Source organism: Anoplopoma fimbria, chromosome 3, assembly GCF_027596085.1.
Source record: "Anoplopoma fimbria isolate UVic2021 breed Golden Eagle Sablefish chromosome 3, Afim_UVic_2022, whole genome shotgun sequence".
Classification (NCBI taxonomy): Eukaryota; Metazoa; Chordata; class Actinopteri; order Perciformes; family Anoplopomatidae; genus Anoplopoma; species Anoplopoma fimbria.
Window position 1 is genome coordinate 26,672,917 of NC_072451.1, and position 17,547 is coordinate 26,690,463.

At 39.9% G+C, this 17,547-nt stretch overlaps 3 protein-coding genes and 1 non-coding gene across 5 annotated transcripts; 2 read left to right on the plus strand and 2 right to left on the minus strand.

Moving 5' to 3' along the window:
* Positions 1–1,080: 1,080 nt before the first annotated feature.
* On the plus strand, positions 1,081–3,164 carry myl12.2 (myosin, light chain 12, genome duplicate 2). 2 transcript variants are annotated; one of them, XM_054624166.1, is made up of 4 exons: positions 1,081–1,166; positions 1,713–1,922; positions 2,100–2,261; positions 2,596–3,164. In XM_054624166.1, the coding sequence occupies exons 2-4, from the start codon at positions 1,739–1,741 to the stop codon at positions 2,787–2,789; spliced, it is 540 nt and encodes a 179-aa protein (XP_054480141.1). In that variant the 5' UTR covers positions 1,081–1,166; positions 1,713–1,738; the 3' UTR covers positions 2,790–3,164. The 2 variants fall into 2 exon arrangements, with proteins under 2 accessions (XP_054480141.1, XP_054480149.1); XM_054624174.1 differs by having other exon boundaries at positions 2,617–3,164.
* Positions 3,165–4,270: 1,106 nt separating this feature from the next.
* bag1 (BCL2 associated athanogene 1) lies at positions 4,271–5,923 on the minus strand. The gene is made up of 7 exons (XM_054624158.1): positions 5,772–5,923; positions 5,270–5,398; positions 5,084–5,166; positions 4,893–5,006; positions 4,659–4,766; positions 4,448–4,510; positions 4,271–4,362 (listed from the first exon to the last, which is right to left on the minus strand). Exons 1-7 carry the CDS (start codon positions 5,806–5,808, stop codon positions 4,273–4,275), a joined length of 624 nt encoding a protein of 207 aa, XP_054480133.1. The 5' UTR covers positions 5,809–5,923; the 3' UTR covers positions 4,271–4,272.
* A 563-nt stretch (positions 5,924–6,486) lies between these two features.
* On the plus strand, positions 6,487–6,576 carry trnar-ucu (transfer RNA arginine (anticodon UCU)). Its single transcript is given in 2 exon segments — positions 6,487–6,523; positions 6,541–6,576. It is a non-coding gene; the product is annotated as a tRNA-Arg (tRNA).
* Positions 6,577–10,431: 3,855 nt separating this feature from the next.
* Positions 10,432–17,476, minus strand: chmp5a (charged multivesicular body protein 5a). The gene is made up of 8 exons (XM_054626931.1): positions 17,262–17,476; positions 14,539–14,643; positions 14,387–14,433; positions 13,836–13,929; positions 12,636–12,707; positions 12,378–12,486; positions 11,630–11,745; positions 10,432–10,885 (listed from the first exon to the last, which is right to left on the minus strand). The coding sequence occupies exons 1-8, from the start codon at positions 17,328–17,330 to the stop codon at positions 10,835–10,837; spliced, it is 663 nt and encodes a 220-aa protein (XP_054482906.1). The 5' UTR covers positions 17,331–17,476; the 3' UTR covers positions 10,432–10,834.
* Positions 17,477–17,547: the final 71 nt, after the last annotated feature.

A 17,547-nucleotide genomic window follows, 5' to 3' on the forward strand; every position in this document is an offset into this window, starting at 1 on the left:
GACAAATAAATATCTGAATTAAATCACATTATTAAAATAACTAATAACATCAAAGAGGTTAAAAGAAGGCCTCATTTAAAATATGACCAAATGATATAAACCAGAAAAAAATCCTCAGTATTAGAGACAAACTTGTTAATAAAGAAATATACATTCATATCACTCACCACAACTAAGAAATCAACAATCCACACTAGTTGAAAATGAGAGAAAGTGTGCGATATTCCAAAAAGGAGCTAAAGCGAGTTAAGATCCGGGGAAAGCAGTAGGGTGAGGGCGGTGGACAGGACAGCAGTCCACTGAATAAAAATAATGCTGCCACTCGGCAGAATGCACAAGACACCGTCAGGACCTTTTAAGGCCGGGACGGCTTTAAATTTAGACCATGAGCAGCAGCAGAGGCTCCTCAGCTCTGCTGGCCCTTCAGCTGCGAGCTGTTAATGTGGGGATTTCTGGTGTGCAAACGAGGGTCTAGTAGATAAGTAGTTGTTGAAGGAAGAACAACTGCAGGGGCTATTGAAGTGGCTGCTAGGCTGACCTACTAGTTGAATAGTGATAACATGAATACGATTTGTGCAAAAGTCACTACAGCCTCTGGTCACCTGTCTGAACCAAAACCCTGTTGATTCACTGCCTCGTCTTCACACTGCATTAACTGGCCAATTCTAAAAGAAGGGCTAAACCAAAATGTGACCTCAAAGCGCTTTAGATGTCTGTATTTCCATAAACTTACAATGTATTCGTCATGTGGAGGTCACTCATACTAGTTGGTCTAACTAACAGGGCAATTAAATATTGAGATAGAGAATTACAGCTAAGTGAAGTGTATTAGTAGTTGCTGCCACCTGGTGGTGGGACACATACACTACAGTATTTTGTGCTTGGACAAATATAAGTCATTATTCAAATAAAAGCAGTAAAAAATATCCCACCTTTCTTTTGAGTGTGGTTTATTCACACTATTTAACTATCTCATCGAGTCAAATGTAAAAACACAAACAGAGGTGAGGAGGACAACTTGGTACAGTCCAGTCTGTTGGCTCCGCCCAGCTCGTCTCTGATTGGTCGGTTTCGGTAAAGGCGGAAGTAGAACGTTAGTGGTGGCTCTCCATCAGTCAGCTGTGTAACGTTAAAGCCGCTTGGCAGTAACGCTTGTGTTTCCTGAGGTGGGTGATTTCATCTAATCTTGTGCACATTACGGCTCAATAAAGTAAATGTCTTTTATGGATGTCGGTTAGCTCGCTTAAGCTAGTCTGGTCGGTGAGCTAATGAGGTCAGCATTGGGCTAACTGTTAGCTACAAGCTAATAACAGAAATGCATAGCTAGCTGTTATAGGTTTCCTCCATCAATGCGTGGTAGGGTGAGGATGACGTCATGTGTTGTGCAAACCTTATGACAGGTGACAGTAAAGGTTACATCGAGCTGAAGACATTGCAGCTATCTCCCATACGCAGTTATCAGTAAGTAAATAGCCAGAATTCGATATAACTTTATTGACAAATGTCAGCTGACATCCAACCACTGTTAAAGAGAAAGTCCAGTCCAGAGGTCCACATCTTTAAACTGGGCCTTGTTCTGTTCTACTTTGGTTTGATTTGACACTAACCGTATTCCAAGATGGTCATCAATCATAATTAGATTTATGGTGATGATGAGACATTTTCAATAAACTTGACAACACTTATAGATTTTCATATTATCTGTATTACAGGAGGGGGGGACCAACTAACCGCCATCATGTCCAGCAAAAGGGCCAAGGGGAAGAACACCAAGAAGCGTCCTCAGCGCGCCACGTCCAATGTGTTTGCTATGTTTGACCAGTCTCAAATTCAGGAGTTCAAGGAGGCCTTCAACATGATCGACCAAAACAGGGATGGTTTCATTGACAAAGAAGACCTTCATGACATGCTGGCCTCATTAGGTAAACTCAACAATGTATTTACACACATTTAGACAGTGATGAAAAGGATGGCTAATCCATTACCAAAGAAAATGCAGTTTAGCACTAGGAGGATAAATATATAAACACTTGTTATGTAAAGCTTTCAGCGTGGGTGGGTGGGTGTCATAAATCCTAATGCCTGTGACAATTTTCCAGGTAAGAACCCCACAGATGAGTACCTGGAGATAATGATGAACGAAGCGCCGGGCCCAATCAACTTTACCATGTTCCTCACCATGTTCGGAGAGAAGCTGAACGGCACAGATCCTGAGGATGTGATCCGTAACGCTTTTGCCTGCTTTGATGAGGAAGGCACAGGTGAGCTAACGTTTTTCAAAAACATACCAAATGTGCACTGCACTTTGGGTTGGGGTTTCTCATACAGACCTATTGTTGTCAGGATATGTTTTATTACTTTTCTATGTAATTATTTTACAAAAAAAACTTGGATTAAAGCTGCAATTAGCTATTTTCATTATTGTTTTTTTTATAAGTGCCATAATAATCGTTTGGTTAACAAATGCCAAAGTAATGTGCAAAAATATGTCATTATTCATTTATTTATTTAATTGTACAGATGTACGGGCGGGTGTGGTGGGAGGGGTAATTGGTGTTCAATGTTTGAAAAATGATGAAAAACTCCTCATGACAGATGGATCGACTCATCCCACAGGTATAATCCAGGAGGAGTACCTGCGGGAGCTGCTCACTACGATGGGCGACAGGTTTACGGACGAAGACGTGGATGAGCTCTTCCGAGAGGCGCCCATCGACAAGAAAGGCAACTTCAACTATGTAGCATTCACACGCATACTAAAGCACGGCGCAAAGGACAAAGATGATTAGCGACAGAAGCAACCCTAATCAAGGTTTATTCTGTACCTATTGTGTATTATTATGGGTTTCCACTCAAGTTAGAACAGCTATGTCCCGTTATTTGGCTCATGGCAAGCGTCACTGTGGTATAGCTCACTGAAGGTCATTTGTTTAAGCTGCTTGTGGGACCACACTGTACATCTGGATCCCCCCTACTCTAAAAGCTCATTTGCACATCTGTGAAAACACTATAAGGGTCTGTATAAGCTAGTTAAGATGTATGAAAAGACCCACATGGATAAAGCTGGAAATAAAAGGAAACAAGGAGGTTGTTGTCAGGACTGTTTTGTTTTTAATTTATTTGTATTTTGTGGGAAATTAAAGTTTCAAGATTAAATTGTGTTCTGAGCTGAATAATCAGTGCGCTATTCATTTTTCAAAGGCTTTATTTTAAAAGAAAAGGACATAGATGTGATGGTTGAAAGCCAAAACAATTCCACAGTTCACACTTCAAAGATACGTGGTACAATGGATCAGTCACTGGATTAAACACAAGGTGCTGGCTTGGTGTTTAATCTCCATGTAAAATAATAAATACACACCATACGGCCAAAGGTTTGTGGACAGCATTGTGTTCTTTTTCTATTCACTATGGTGTGCTAGGGTAGCAGTTTCCTTCAAACATTTATTCAATAATTTGGTCAATAAAATGTTGTGAGAAATGCCCTTCACATTTTCCTGCAAGTCTATGACCAACCATTTGATGATCTGGGCCCTTGCTAAAAATGTTTTTTTCCCAGTTTGGTGATGACCTTAACCAACACGTTTGGGATGAACTGAAACCTGATTCCTAGCATCAGTGCCTGACCTCACTGACAATCTGGCAGCCGAATTAAGAGCATATCCCATTAGTCAGGTTCCACAATCAAGCGGAAAATCCTCCCCAGAGGAGCGTAAACTGTTAGAAATAGCAGATTAATGCTTATTAATGTCTTCATACGTTTGGCCATGTGTGTACAAACTGCCACATGAAACACTCCATTGTGATGTTGGTACAGCACAAGGAAAATAAACACGTTTCCTTTAGGATTTTGTGCAGCATGCACGATACTGGGTGATTAACCTGTGAATTTTGGTGACAGTTTTCTTATATCCTTGTGGATATTTTGACGTTCGAATGTGGCACCTCTATCCAGCAATATTTTAGGATGTTTAAAAAGAGATCTACATAATTTGCCACAAATCAAAGTGCCTCTGTTCCTTTCACAGAGTGAATGTGGTTACAATGTCTTGAGGAGCACTTTCATATCTATTTAACCCAGAGGATGAATCCCAGGATCAGCACCAATAACCAGCCTCCTCCTGTTCACAGGACTCTCTGATGAGGGCTCTCTCATACACATCAACCCAACAATAAATAGACAAGGATCGCATCCACACTTGATGCTTTCTGTACACTTTGCAGTTGCTCACAGAGCAATGTATAGCACACGGCATGGACAACTTTGTGACTCTACTCCCCCAGGGCAAGGTTTTTTGACTGGATCTTTGATAGGTGGTCCGATATACAAGCCTCGGTCTTGTCACACTGGGCCAGGAAGTCCTATCGACAGATAATAATCACACTTAGTAATAGTCACAGTGATTTTCAAGAAAAACATTTTGGTGACACAAAAAAGGGGGTTTACCTGCACAATCTTTACGAGTCCCTTTTTCTTCATTTTGCAGTCATTGAAATTGTCTGGGATACTCTGTTAAAAGAAGAAACAAATCTCAGTTTGTGACATATAAAAAACAAAACAATGTACAAAAAACGAGCAAAAAAATGAAATAATTTCGATCTGCGATCAATAATGGAGACAATTGGGAAAGCAACTACATATGAAAAAGATAGCTCACCAAAGCATCAATCTGCTCCAGGATCTTCATGAACTGTTCAGCTGCTATTTTCACTCTGTGGTCCAGTTTACCCAACGCCTCCGCCTGCAGGTCTTTGGCCAGGAAGCCCTGCGGAAAAAAGTGGTGATAATCAAAGATCTTAACAGACCTTTCCACAAAATATACATTGGAGAAGAACCAATCAGGCTTATGCAGAAGAATCCTGAATCCCAAAAAACACAAGTGACTGCTTACATTCTTGAGTCCGGTCAACTCCCCGTCTACCTTCTCCAGCTTTTTAGCTGTCGTTTCCACAGATTTCTCAATGTCTTTCAGCTTCTTCAGTTCAGCTTCTTCCTCAGGACTGTTCTGTTTGTAGATCATTGGCGGTATTTGATTAAATATGTAGTCACGCATCAGAGAAATCACACATGTAAAGGACTTACCCGTTTCCCAATCAGCATGAGTTTGCACCCTTCTTTTACGCCGTAGCTGGACAAACTCTCCTCCACGTCCTTCAGCGATTTTCCTGGAATGTCAGGATGAATCAGGAAAGGTTAACCCACCTGGGGTTTATAATATGATAATCAAGCTTGCTTACATTTGAAAGAAACCAGAGACCCACAGCCTACCTTTAAAGATGAGTTTCTGTGAGGTTTGAGGAACTCCAGTAGCTTTGGTGAGAGCATCTGACAGGTCTTTGACGATGGGGCCCTTGCCTTCATCCTGGCCAGTCAGTGTGATGCTGTGCTTAGTAGACCCTGGAGTTGGGAGAAATTATTTAGATTTATTGGCCATTATTATATTTTTCATTGTCAACCAGTTAACCTCAAACGATGCAAGTCTACACATAAGAGACTGCAAATCATTCATCTTTTATCAAACCCTTTGTGTGCCAAGACAATGGATATTCTAAATAGATATACACAATTTCTTGATAAATCACATTATGCAGCTATATATATAAAAAAACATTTAAAGCTAAAGCTAGCTAACGTCACTTAAGCCAATGTTTAGTAGAAGCTAGCTAACTGTAGCTACATTAGCTAACCAATTCCTAGCTACTTTAACTTACATTTTTACTATTTAACGTCATTATCATCTCTCAACCATCGTGTTAAGCAGTCTCATTACCGTATGCAACTGTCACTGTTATCGTTTGCTCTGACATATTGTTGTTTTTTCAGCGTCCTTTAATCACAACATGAAAAACCCGGTTTGTGCTAACAGGCTACAAGCTAACTGTTGCTGAGTGCTAACAAACTACTTCCGGGTCAGACCGGAAGCATTTCTTCTTCGGCGTTAATATAGTTTTTTAAAAACTTTATAAAGTAGCTGTTGGTCATTGACAGCCCAACGGTCGGCTGCATTCAAACAACGTATGGACATGGAACGTTGTCATGACAACGATATATATATATATATATATATATATATATATATATATATATATATATATATATATATATATATAAGATTATTAGTCCCGCAGCGGGGAAATGTACAGGATTACAGCAGCAAAACAAGAGACATAGTAAAATAAAAACAAGATAAAATAAAATAAAAAACAAGTATTATAAATAGGCAATAAAATATATTCAGAAAAGTATTTAAAAGTTCCAAACATACATAATCAATGTCAAACAAAATGAAAGTGAGTTTTCAAGACAGCCTCTTGTTCACGGTGTTTGTGGCAAAAGTTGCCAGTTTCAGTGTATTTCAACATTCCTCCTCTAACTTTATTCTATTATTATTATTCTATTATTATTATTATACTATTATTATTATTATACTATTATTATTTATTCTATTATTATTATAGTATTATTCCGTTCACCTTCTCCCACCTGGCTCCGTGGCGCAATGGACAGCGCATTGGACTTCTAGCGTGAAATGATAAGACATTCAAAGGTTGTGGGTTCGAGTCCCACCGGAGTCGTGCTTTTAAATTGACAAATAAGATTATTCCCGATTCGAGAAAGTAGCGCATTAGTCTGGTAAGATAACAGAAATACCTTCTGTTCGCCTTCTGCTCTAGATATATGTCGTACCAGTCGACATCTCATTCAACTCTTTGAAGAATCTATCCTTCTTCTAATGTGTTCCTTCTCTTTATATATGAAAATAAATATATCAGCAACTAACTTTTGAAGAACATTTTCAAGTGATATTTGTATACAGTATATCTTCAGTCAGTAAAGTGTGGACACACCTTCTCATTCAACTACTTTGAAGAATCTAAAATATAAAACATATTCTGGTTTGTTGAGCATTTGTTTGTTTACCACATAATTCCATATGTGTTCCTTCATAGTTTGGATGTCTTCAATATTAATCTACAATGTAGAAAATAAATAAAAATAAATAAAACCCATTGAATGAGAAGGTGTGTCCTAACCTTTGACTGGTACTGTACATGATAAGTAGGCCTTGTATATCCTTAAGACCAAATGCTCCAACAGGTTTCTTGTCAACATGAGTAATACCTGAATGACTAACCCAACACTCTGGCGTTAAATCATTTAAACTTTTAATGAGAATGTAATTTACTCATATGAAATGTCTGGTAATATTTCAGATGTTTGGATGAGAAACGTACTTTGCTGTCTATGGTCTATGTGAATGTCCAAAGATTCAAAACCTATATCCGGAGGACTTTTTACAAACATCCAAACATTAAAACTTCTGCTCCCAGTGCACCCAGAGGCCCAGAGTGGTAGGGCTGGCCTTCACCTGCGAAATGTCACTCGAAGAGTCACGGACAGCCCAGAAGAAAGATACAAAACTACACAAGAGGCACAAAATGTCCACAGAAGATGCATAAGTACAAAGAGATGCAAAATCATCACAAAAATACAAAGTGACCACAAAGTCACAAAAATAACAACAGAGACAAAAATGACCACCAAGAAACCACAAACAAAATCACAAATGATGCATAACAACTACTAAGAGATAACAAAAATCACCACGAAAAGACACGAAACAACTTTAAAGAGACACAAAACCACAAAAAGATTCAAAAAAGAATAATATTTGCCTGTTTAACTACAAGGGCTGCACGGTGGTTTGGTAGCACTGTTGCCTCACAGCAAGAGGGGCCTGGGTTCAATTCCCGGGCTAGACGGGCCTTCTGTGTGGAGTTTGCATGTTCTCCCCTTGTCCCATAAGTGGTGAAGGACAAGAAGACCATTATAGACTCATGATGCTCCCCTGATCCGCCATCGATAAGGGAATGGCTGAATCATTTTAGGGATGTTGTTCTCATAGAAAGATCATTAGCTGGTATTCATAAAGTGAGGGCATCCACTGTAGAGGCTTGGGACATCCTCATTGGTTCTGTTTTGAACCCACATTTTCTTACACAGATATAATATATAACTTTGATAGAATGTAAGAAGACCTACACATAAAATTATCCATATTTTTTTTTAATTATTATTTTATTTGTTTTGTCTGTCTGTTGTGGATTTGATTATTCATACTTATTAAATATTTTTCTTTGCAAGGCAATGGTTATGTGTATATAGTTTTTGTTAATTGCTGTTTGTATGTTACATAAATACTCGTCTGTGCTACCTTTTGTACAAAAGGGTTTATGTACCTCTTCAAGAAGTACTACCCTGAGCCTTCCTCGTAGCACTTATTGCACTCGTATTAGTTGTTGCACTTACTGTATTCGTATCAGTTCGCTGCACTTATTGAATTCGTATTTGTTTACTGCACTTATCCTATTCGTAGTAGTTTGTAGCACTTATTATATTCGTATTAGTCTGTTGCAATTATTGTTTTCGTAGTAATCTGCCTCTGCACTATACTTTTGCTCTGGTTTATGCTTTAAGATGCTTGTTTAAGAAAGGAGATGCACTTATGACTTCTGGTGACTAGTAGTTCTCTTGAATACCTATGTTGAATACACTTCCTGTAAGTCGCTTTGGATAAAAGCGTCTGCTAAATGACTGTAATGTAATGTAATGTAATGTAATGTAATGTAATGTAATGTATCAAACTCAAAAAAAGTTGGTGTCTCATAGTGTGTCCATGCTTTCGATAGTTGTAGATAGATAGATAGATAGATAGATAGATAGATAGATAGATAGATAGATAGATAGATAGATAGATAGATAGATAGATAGATAGATAGATAGATAGATAGATAGATAGATAGATAGATAGATATGTCAAGCTGGACCAAATTGATTGGCTTGCAGGACTAAACGCATTAAGCTGGACTACACAGCAGTTAGTTTATCTCTGTATCTAGAACATTTATAGAATTCCATGGAACACATTAGAATGTTCCAACTCCAAAGTGTTCACTGATGTCACAACTACAATTCTGTCACATCGCAAGTCACAATGAGAGCTCTCCTGTCTGCTAATTACCACAAACCTGCTGAAGTGAAGGCATCAAAGTGAACTAACCAAACATAACCACGAACCAAAAGATGACTACAAGACAACACCTCGTTGCCCAAACAGAGCTTGCAAAAAGCCTGATGAAACTGAGTTTGGAGGAGAGAAGGAAGGAGATCATAAGACGAACGTATGTGGAGCTCAGAAAAATGGAGATGGAGCGCAGGCAAAGAGTTGCTCTGGAGACGTTGGAAAAGTGCGAGTGGGAGAGCAAGGAGAGAAATAAGGAGGCAGAGAGTCTGAGAAGACAGAGCGAAGAGAAGGAGAGGATGGAGGAAAAACACAAAAAACAGCTGAAGGAAGAGAGGCTTCAGTGGAAAAAGGTGATGCTAGCGGAGGAGGTCAAAGGTCCTGAATATACTGTGAGTGCTCTGAAAAAAGAGCGTGAGAGCAGCCAAGAGGAGGTTGAGCTCTGCTATCTGCTAACGGCGGGAGACAAAGCCCACCTGGAGGGCCTGGTCTCAGCCAGGATGAGAAAGAAACCTCTGTACAACAACTGGGTTGTAGGGAAAAACACGGACAGTGATACATTCAAAGAAAACTGCCACACAAAAAGCTCCGTCTATCTCCTCTTTGCTGCACGAGAACACACGTCTGAAGGTTTGCATCACATTCCTTCCATTACTCCACATTTACCATGTATATCATTTTTAAAAGCTTCTTTTGTATTTAAATGTTGTTAAACTTTTACCTTCTTCTGTCTTAAGGAAAACCAAAAACATCCACACACAAGGAGATTGTGCAGTGGATGCAGGACAGATGGAGAGTTGGACACTCGGGTGATAAGAGAGAAGATGATGACAAACACAAGCTCCAATCAGAGGCGACATGTAATGAGGATCAACTTCAAGACTGGACATGCAAGCGAGCCACTTTCTGATCTACCTAAAAAGTATTAAGCCATAATATAATTGTGTTTAAGTGAAAACATCAAGTTGTCCTGGTTACTGTCTTGGGTCAGGGTTAGAGGCTAAGATGTGTTTAAATATATTGAAGTGACTCTGATACGTTTAGGGGCCTTGAGTAGCTGTACCAGGTGTCACAGAAATCCATCCAATAGTTGTCAAGTGACTTAAGGAAGTCAATGTGCCAAAAAACATAACTTATAAAAACCCTTTTTATTTTGTTCAGAGTAAAGGAAAGAGATATTAATGTGTTGATTTGTTACATTCAGACACAGCCATGCTAGTTGTTTCCCTGTTTCTGGTCTTTATGCTAAGCTAAGCGTCGTCTGGCTGTAGCCTTATTTTAAATGGACACATATGGGAGTCGTATAAAGCTTTTCTAACGCTCTCTTTTTATGTGCAGCTCAATAGGAACTCCATGTCAGGTGATCGGATAGTGGTTGAACCTTTACAAATAATAATTAACCAAAGAATTCAAGGGTTAAATTAAAACACAGAATTTATTTTGCATGTTTCAAACAACTTGCAGACATTCCAACAAGTTTAAGAGGAATCAATCTCCACAAAATGGCGATGACTGAACAACACACACAACTAGAATACAATTAAGACAAATAAATATACACTTAGTAATACTGGTGATGGACGAGACTGACAAGACAAAGGGAGGAACGGGGGAATAGTGTTTCTAAAAAAAGGTTCAGTATGTTACAAGGCCACATGCTAGCACAGTAGTGGTAACAGAACACAACCCGACACCTGGACAGCTTCAAAATCGTAGTGTTCTCAGGTCAAATGTTTTGCATGTATAAATGTTACTCTACATATAAAAAGTGTTTTTCAGTTGAAGTGCAGTTGTTTTGATCCGTTCCCTGTTTACGAGGCGGGAATCTGCGGCAGGCCGAACTCGTCCACCAAAACGCCATCCTGAAAACAAAAAAAGAAGAATGTAATGAACAACACTAAAATGACTGCCTTCACAAGCAAAAAGACCTCTGAACACACACTCACATTTCGAGTAAACCCATTAACCCAATAACTACAAAAAAAAGAGTAAGATGGGTTTTCTGTGGTGCAATCATTAGGCAAAAAGCTCCGACATCAGAAGACTACGTTTTATTAACACAGACTCACTGATCCTGAATTTACATCCGTACCTTGAGAAGCAACTGTGAAGCAGCATAGCATAGACTTGCAAAATGCCAGAGGACAACCAAAAAGCATCCACACACATTATAAAAAGCATAATGGACATTTAATTCATCTTAAAGGGCCAGTGTGTACGATTTTAGTGCCATCTAGCTGTGAGGTCGCAGATTGCAACCAGCCGAATATCCCCCCCGTTCACTCCTTCCTTCCCAAGCGCCGATTATACACTAATTAAAAAACATAGCTATGAATATTATATTCTATTTCTGCTGATTATATCCCCCTAAATCCTACACAGTGGACCTTTAAATCTAACCAACATTGCATGGATGCATGGTCTTGGAGGTGTTTTCAGGGTATGTATTGCAAAAATGAAAGTATGAAAATGTGAGGATGAAAGGGGTTATCCTTGTCAAGTTTCTTTTGGTGAACTGACACATGTATTTTTCAATACTGTAATTTTCCAATCCGTGAATACGATGTTGGATACAGTGACCACTCTGCTGTTCTGGAGACTGTTACCTTGTTTGTCTTGCTCTCACTGGGGATTCCCTCAGGGATGGACGGGGCAGCTGAGGCCTCGTCCAGATAAGAGCTGTCATCGTCCAGCAGCAGCTCATCCCCCAGAGCGTCCAGCTCTGAAACCACAGTTACACTGTCACTGTGGTACTGGACACACTTGAGTTATTAGGACAATACAATTGTTATTTAACTGATGTCTCTGCTTGTCTCCATCCAAACTTTAAATTTGGTCTAACGAGGTGTGTCCCAAATAGGGGCATAACCCTGTGAAGTCTGCATTTCCAAACCAAAAAGGTAATAAGTGGCAAAAAAGGCCTTTCCGAATCCAACGGCTCCCCCTCATCAACCAAAACATCCTTCTTTTACTCAGGTTTAGAAGACACAGCTGGTGTATCCATCACATAATCCAGATAAAAATATGTTATATGGATGGATATGCCAATAACCTGATAGACTGTTTGCCTTTCATTCATAATGTGATATCAAACAGTCCGAGGTCTAATTTCTGATAACCTTGGAGAAGTATGACTTTGTTTGTTGCTGAAAACTGCCTCAACACAGTTAGTGTTAATATATTAACATCATTGAGCCATTATGGGAACATAAATCATGATGTTTATGATGTTCTGTAAGTCATTTTACCGTCCCTGCTGAGAGGTTTATAGTTGCACTTAATTTCTGTTGTATTAAATGTTGGTGATTATATACATTTTGAGATGAAGGTGTCTGCACAGAAACTAAGCTGTACCTGCTTCAAGATCATCCTCATCTAATTCTGGAGTGCCGTAGCTGCGGCTCAAGGCCTCTTGAACCTCGTTGGCGTCCTCCATCATGTCCTCCAGTTGGTCTTGTAAATCCTTAAAGTTAAAATACATGTGATCACTTTACACGTCAGAAATCTGTGACAGGAACAACTGGAATATAGATTTTTAACCGAAGACCAACAGATGCAAATACATCAGTTTTATTTATTCTGTGTTCTGTTCTAATAATTCGTAAAACATACGTCAATCTGATCAAGTTTGACGTCCTTGTAAGCCCTTTTCATTTCCTTTGCACCGATCTTCATGGCCTCCACCTGGGAACAGAAATTAAATTGCACAAATGAAACTTAGTCACTGGTAACAAGGACTCTTTCAGCACCGGAAACATATTCAGTTCTGTTTCTTTTCAGGTACAGACACATTTACCTGACCCGCCAGATGGTTAATAACACAGAACCATCTGAGAAGCCCTCATTGGACACTGTTTTTGGAAAAGGGCAAAATATATATGTGGCAGGAGATTGGATGAACCATCTGTCAATCAAACGCTTACTGTGGCAAGTCTGCAGAACAGCAGAAAAATGCAATTCTACTGTGATCTTGTGACTTTGCGAGAATCCAGCTGCCATGCAAGTTAAGAGACAAAAAATAAAACATAATTGTTAATATGCAGGAATTTTCTAAAAAAAATAATGTATGAACTCTTATAAAAATAATCCCTCTCAATCATCTTGTGACCCCCCAGAGGTAAGTAACAGTGTCTGTACATGCAGAGACGCTTCCCCCTGCCTGGATTTTCTCTTTTCTTAATAATTCGCTGGGTTCGTGATGTTTCTTGGCTTCAGCGAAGAGCCTTTTGGCCCCACATGGGAGGTAACCCCCAGCCAATGACAGCGTGCAGGGTGTGCAGCCCTTACAGGTCACCTGACGGCCCTATTTAGTCCTTAAAGATACAAAGCTGCTGTATAAGATGGATGACAACGAGTTGTTACATCTCTTTCTTTTCCCTTGCTCCTCTCTCTCTCCTCTGCTGTGTCCAGAGTGGTGCAGAGGTGTGGGCGTGCTTATTTATTCCAGAATGTAACTCCCGTGAAACAATCAGAAATAATGTTTTATTTGTCTAATTCACTGTTTTGTTTACGTCACTCTCTCTCTTCATTCCCTCTATAGCTCGCTCCACCATCGTTGCTCTCTCTCTCTCTCCCTCACTTGCTTGTGGAACCAAGAAGGAGTGGGTCAATTTTGAATGCTGTGTTTACAAACAGCAACCAACAAATGACATATTATAACTCTAATTTGCAACACAATATGCTTTTAGGTATATCAGACTGCATGCATACATTTTCAGCATAACTAAAAACTGTAGTTTTGAAAGAAAACAAAAAACAAACTGACATTAACCTGAACTACTTAGTTTTTTGATCAAGTCTTGTGGCTCTTACCGTTGTTTTGGTGTCCTTTAATGTCTGGATTGTGTAGTTTGCCTGCTCCATGTTAAAAGACTGCTGAGCCAGCTGCTCTCTTTGACCTTCATACCTGTGTAAAAACAATGCAGATGGTTTTAAAACAATGTATTATGCACATTATCTTTTTTTAAAGCGCAGTTCTTATGACAATGCTGCCAATACTGCATACTTGTGGCTGATATTTGAGCGTTTAAAAAAATCGAATGAGACTAATAAGGATGCCCCCAATTAGATTTTTCATGAATCAAATGAATAAATCTGTTTGTGCTCTTTATTTGACAAGCTTTGTAATGGTGACACAGTGTCTTAATAACTATACTGTCAACATATCTGGCATTTCTGTACAGAAATATCATGATACATTACATATAGGCCAACATATACCTCGACAGCGATATACCTGTGATAAGTTTAAATTAGTAAACAGAATTAACCTGATTAATAAACCCGTTGAACTCTTGTTCTCATATCTCAGACTCTGTATCAAAACATAACAAAGAGTAAAGCTTGTGCATTGTAGGACTCACATTCTCTTTTGCTTCAGGACTCTCATCGCCTTCTGTTTCACCATGTTCTGCATTCAAACAGGGAACAAGTAAATTGATATTTTCTGTATTCTCCAAAACAATTCTTGCAACCTTTTACAATTCCTCCAGCTGATGTGCTGTGCGAGCGTTACCTTCGAGGGCCCATCTCTCATCTTCTTCATCTGATCCTTGTACTTCACAAGCTCAGCGTCTAGTCTGCCAATCTTCTTTTCTATGGACTCTGATCTCGCATCAACCTGAGTAAGGAGGAGATTGAATAGAGGAGTAATGATTTCTTCCCCAAACACAGTGCTAAAATGCCCCGGCCCCTTGTGAGCTGTATGTGGGAACAGACGAGGTGATAGTCCAGTGGTTCCCAACCTATTCTCAGTGATGTACCTCCTGTGAAATATTTTTTTAGCCAAGTACCCCCTAACCAGCACAAAGCATTTTTGGTTGAAATAAAGATGTAACACACAGCGATCTGCCATCAGTGTCTGATTTATCAAACTGTCAACACTGAAGATTGCATTGTTGCATTGAATTCAGTTTATGAACTTACACTTATATTTTATTGAATATTTATTATGTAACTATTTTTAAAGCATTTTTGAATGGATGCTAATTTTAAATATATTTTAAAAAAATCTCACGGACCCCCTGGAGTGCCTTCACGTACCCCAATTGAGAACCACTGTGATAGGGAGCATATCTACTGTATGTTCCCCAGCACAAACATCCTCTAGATATGATTAAAGAGGCCTTTCAAAGGGTTTTATGTACTTAGCAAGGCTTACATTTGTTTGTTTATTGTATGTTCTGACCAATGTTCAATGCATGTTTTCACATGTCAGTTATGTTTAAATTACCCGGCCTACTGATGTTGAAAACTAAGATAAAATAATCTTTTATTAGTCCCGCAGCGGGGAAATTTACAGGATTACAGCAGCGTAGACCAGTGGTTCTCAAATGGGGGTACGTGAAGGCACTCCAGGGGGTACGTGAGATTTTTAAAAAATATATTTAAAATTAACATCCATTCAGAAATCCTTTAAAAATTGTTATTTAATAAATATTCAATAAAATATAAGTGTAAGTTCATAAACTGAATTTAATGCAACAATGCAATCGTCAGTGTTGACAGTTCAATAAATCAGACACTGATGGCAGAGCGCTGTGTGTTACATCTTTATTTCAACCGTCGGTGGTTCGATACCCGGCTTCGGCAGTCGATGTGTCCTTGGGCAAGACACTTAACCCCAAGTTGCTCCTGAAGGCCATCGGTGTGGACTGGATGATGAATGTTAGTTAGAGTCTGATGGTGGCACCTTGATGGTAGCCTGTCATCAGTGTGTGAATGGGTGAATGATATGTAACATACTACTGACTGTAAGTCGCTTTGGAGAAAAGCGTCTGCTACATGACTCTAATGTAACTGTAATGTAATGTAATGTAATGTAACCAGAAATGCTTTGTGCTGGTTACATTACATTTAGGGGGTACTTAGCTAAAAAAGTATTTCACAGGAGGTACATCACTGAGAATAGGTTGAGAACCACTGGCATAGAGGAAAGTGCAAACAAGAGACACAAAATAAAATAAAAAACAAGTATTATAAATAAGCAATAAAAACAATAACTGTAATATTATTGCACGGACAGATAAACTATTATAACTATAATTGCACAGTGTATTTAGTGTCATAGTGGGACATTTATTGACAGTGATGTCACACAGAGGATGACCCATGGGGGGGTACCAGGGGCCCAAACAACGAGGTCCTGTTGGGTCAGGACATAAACAACGAGGTCCTGTTGGGTCAGGACATAAACAACGAGGTCCTGTTGGGTCACCACATAAACAACGAGGTCCTGTTGGGTCAGGACGAGGTCCTGTTGGGTCAGGACATAAACAACGAGGTCCTGTTGGGTCAGGACATAAACAACGAGGTCCTGTTGGGTCAGGACATAAACAACGAGGTTCTGTTGGTTCTGTTGGGTCAGGACATAAACAACGAGGTCCTGTTGGGTCACCACATAAACAACGAGGTCCTGTTGGGTCAGGACTGTTGGGTCAACATAAACAACGAGGTCCTGTTGGGGGTCAGGTCCTGTTGGGGACATAAACATAAACATCGAGGTTCTGTTGGTTCTGTTGGGTCAGGACATAAACAACGAGGTCCTGTTGGGTCACCACATAAACAACGAGGTCCTGTTGGGTCAGGACATAAACAACGAGGTCCTGTTGGGTCAGGACATAAACAACGAGGTCCTGTTGGGTCACCACATAAACAAAAGGTCCTGTTGGGTCAGGACATAAACAACGAGGTCCTGTTGGGTCACCACATAAACAACGAGGTCCTGTTGGGTCAGGACATAAACAACGAGGTCCTGTTGGGTCAGGAACAACGAGGTCCTGTTGGGTCAGGTCCTGTTGGGTCCTGTTGGGTCACCACATAAACAACGAGGTCCTGTTGGGTCACCACATAAACAACGAGGTCCTGTTGGGTCACCACATAAACAACGAGGTCCTGTTGGGTCAGGTCCTGTTGGGTCACCACATAAACAACGAGGTCTGTTGGGTCACCACATAAACAACGAGGTCCTGTTGGGTCACCACATAAACAACGAGGTCCTGTTGGGTCAGGACATAAACAACGAGGTCCTGTTGGGTCAGGTCCTGTTGGGTCATAAACAACGAGGTCCTGTTGGGTCAGGACATAAACAACGAGGTTCTGTTGGGTCACCACATAAACAACGAGGTCCTGTTGGGTCACCACATAAAAACAGGTCCTGAGGTTCCTGTTGGGTCAGGACATGAGGTTCTGTTGGGTCAGGAAATAAACATCGACGCCTCTCTCACTGACGGTACTCACGTTGCCGATACAGTCCGACAGGTTCGGAGGAGCAGCTTTCGGCTTTCCGCGTCCGAATATTCTGTTCATTTTACCAACACGTTTATTGACCACGTAGGTTTTTTTTAGCTTTGTTGATATTATACAAAAGAAACCATCAGATGCGAGAAGATTCCTTCATTGGAGACACCCGGAAGTAACGGTTCTGACGCAAAGGCTTCCCATTGGTTGGTGTGAACAGTTCTGACCAATGACGTTTGTTTTGTTTGTCATACACGCTGCCCCCTCGTGGCCGGCAGAAGGACTG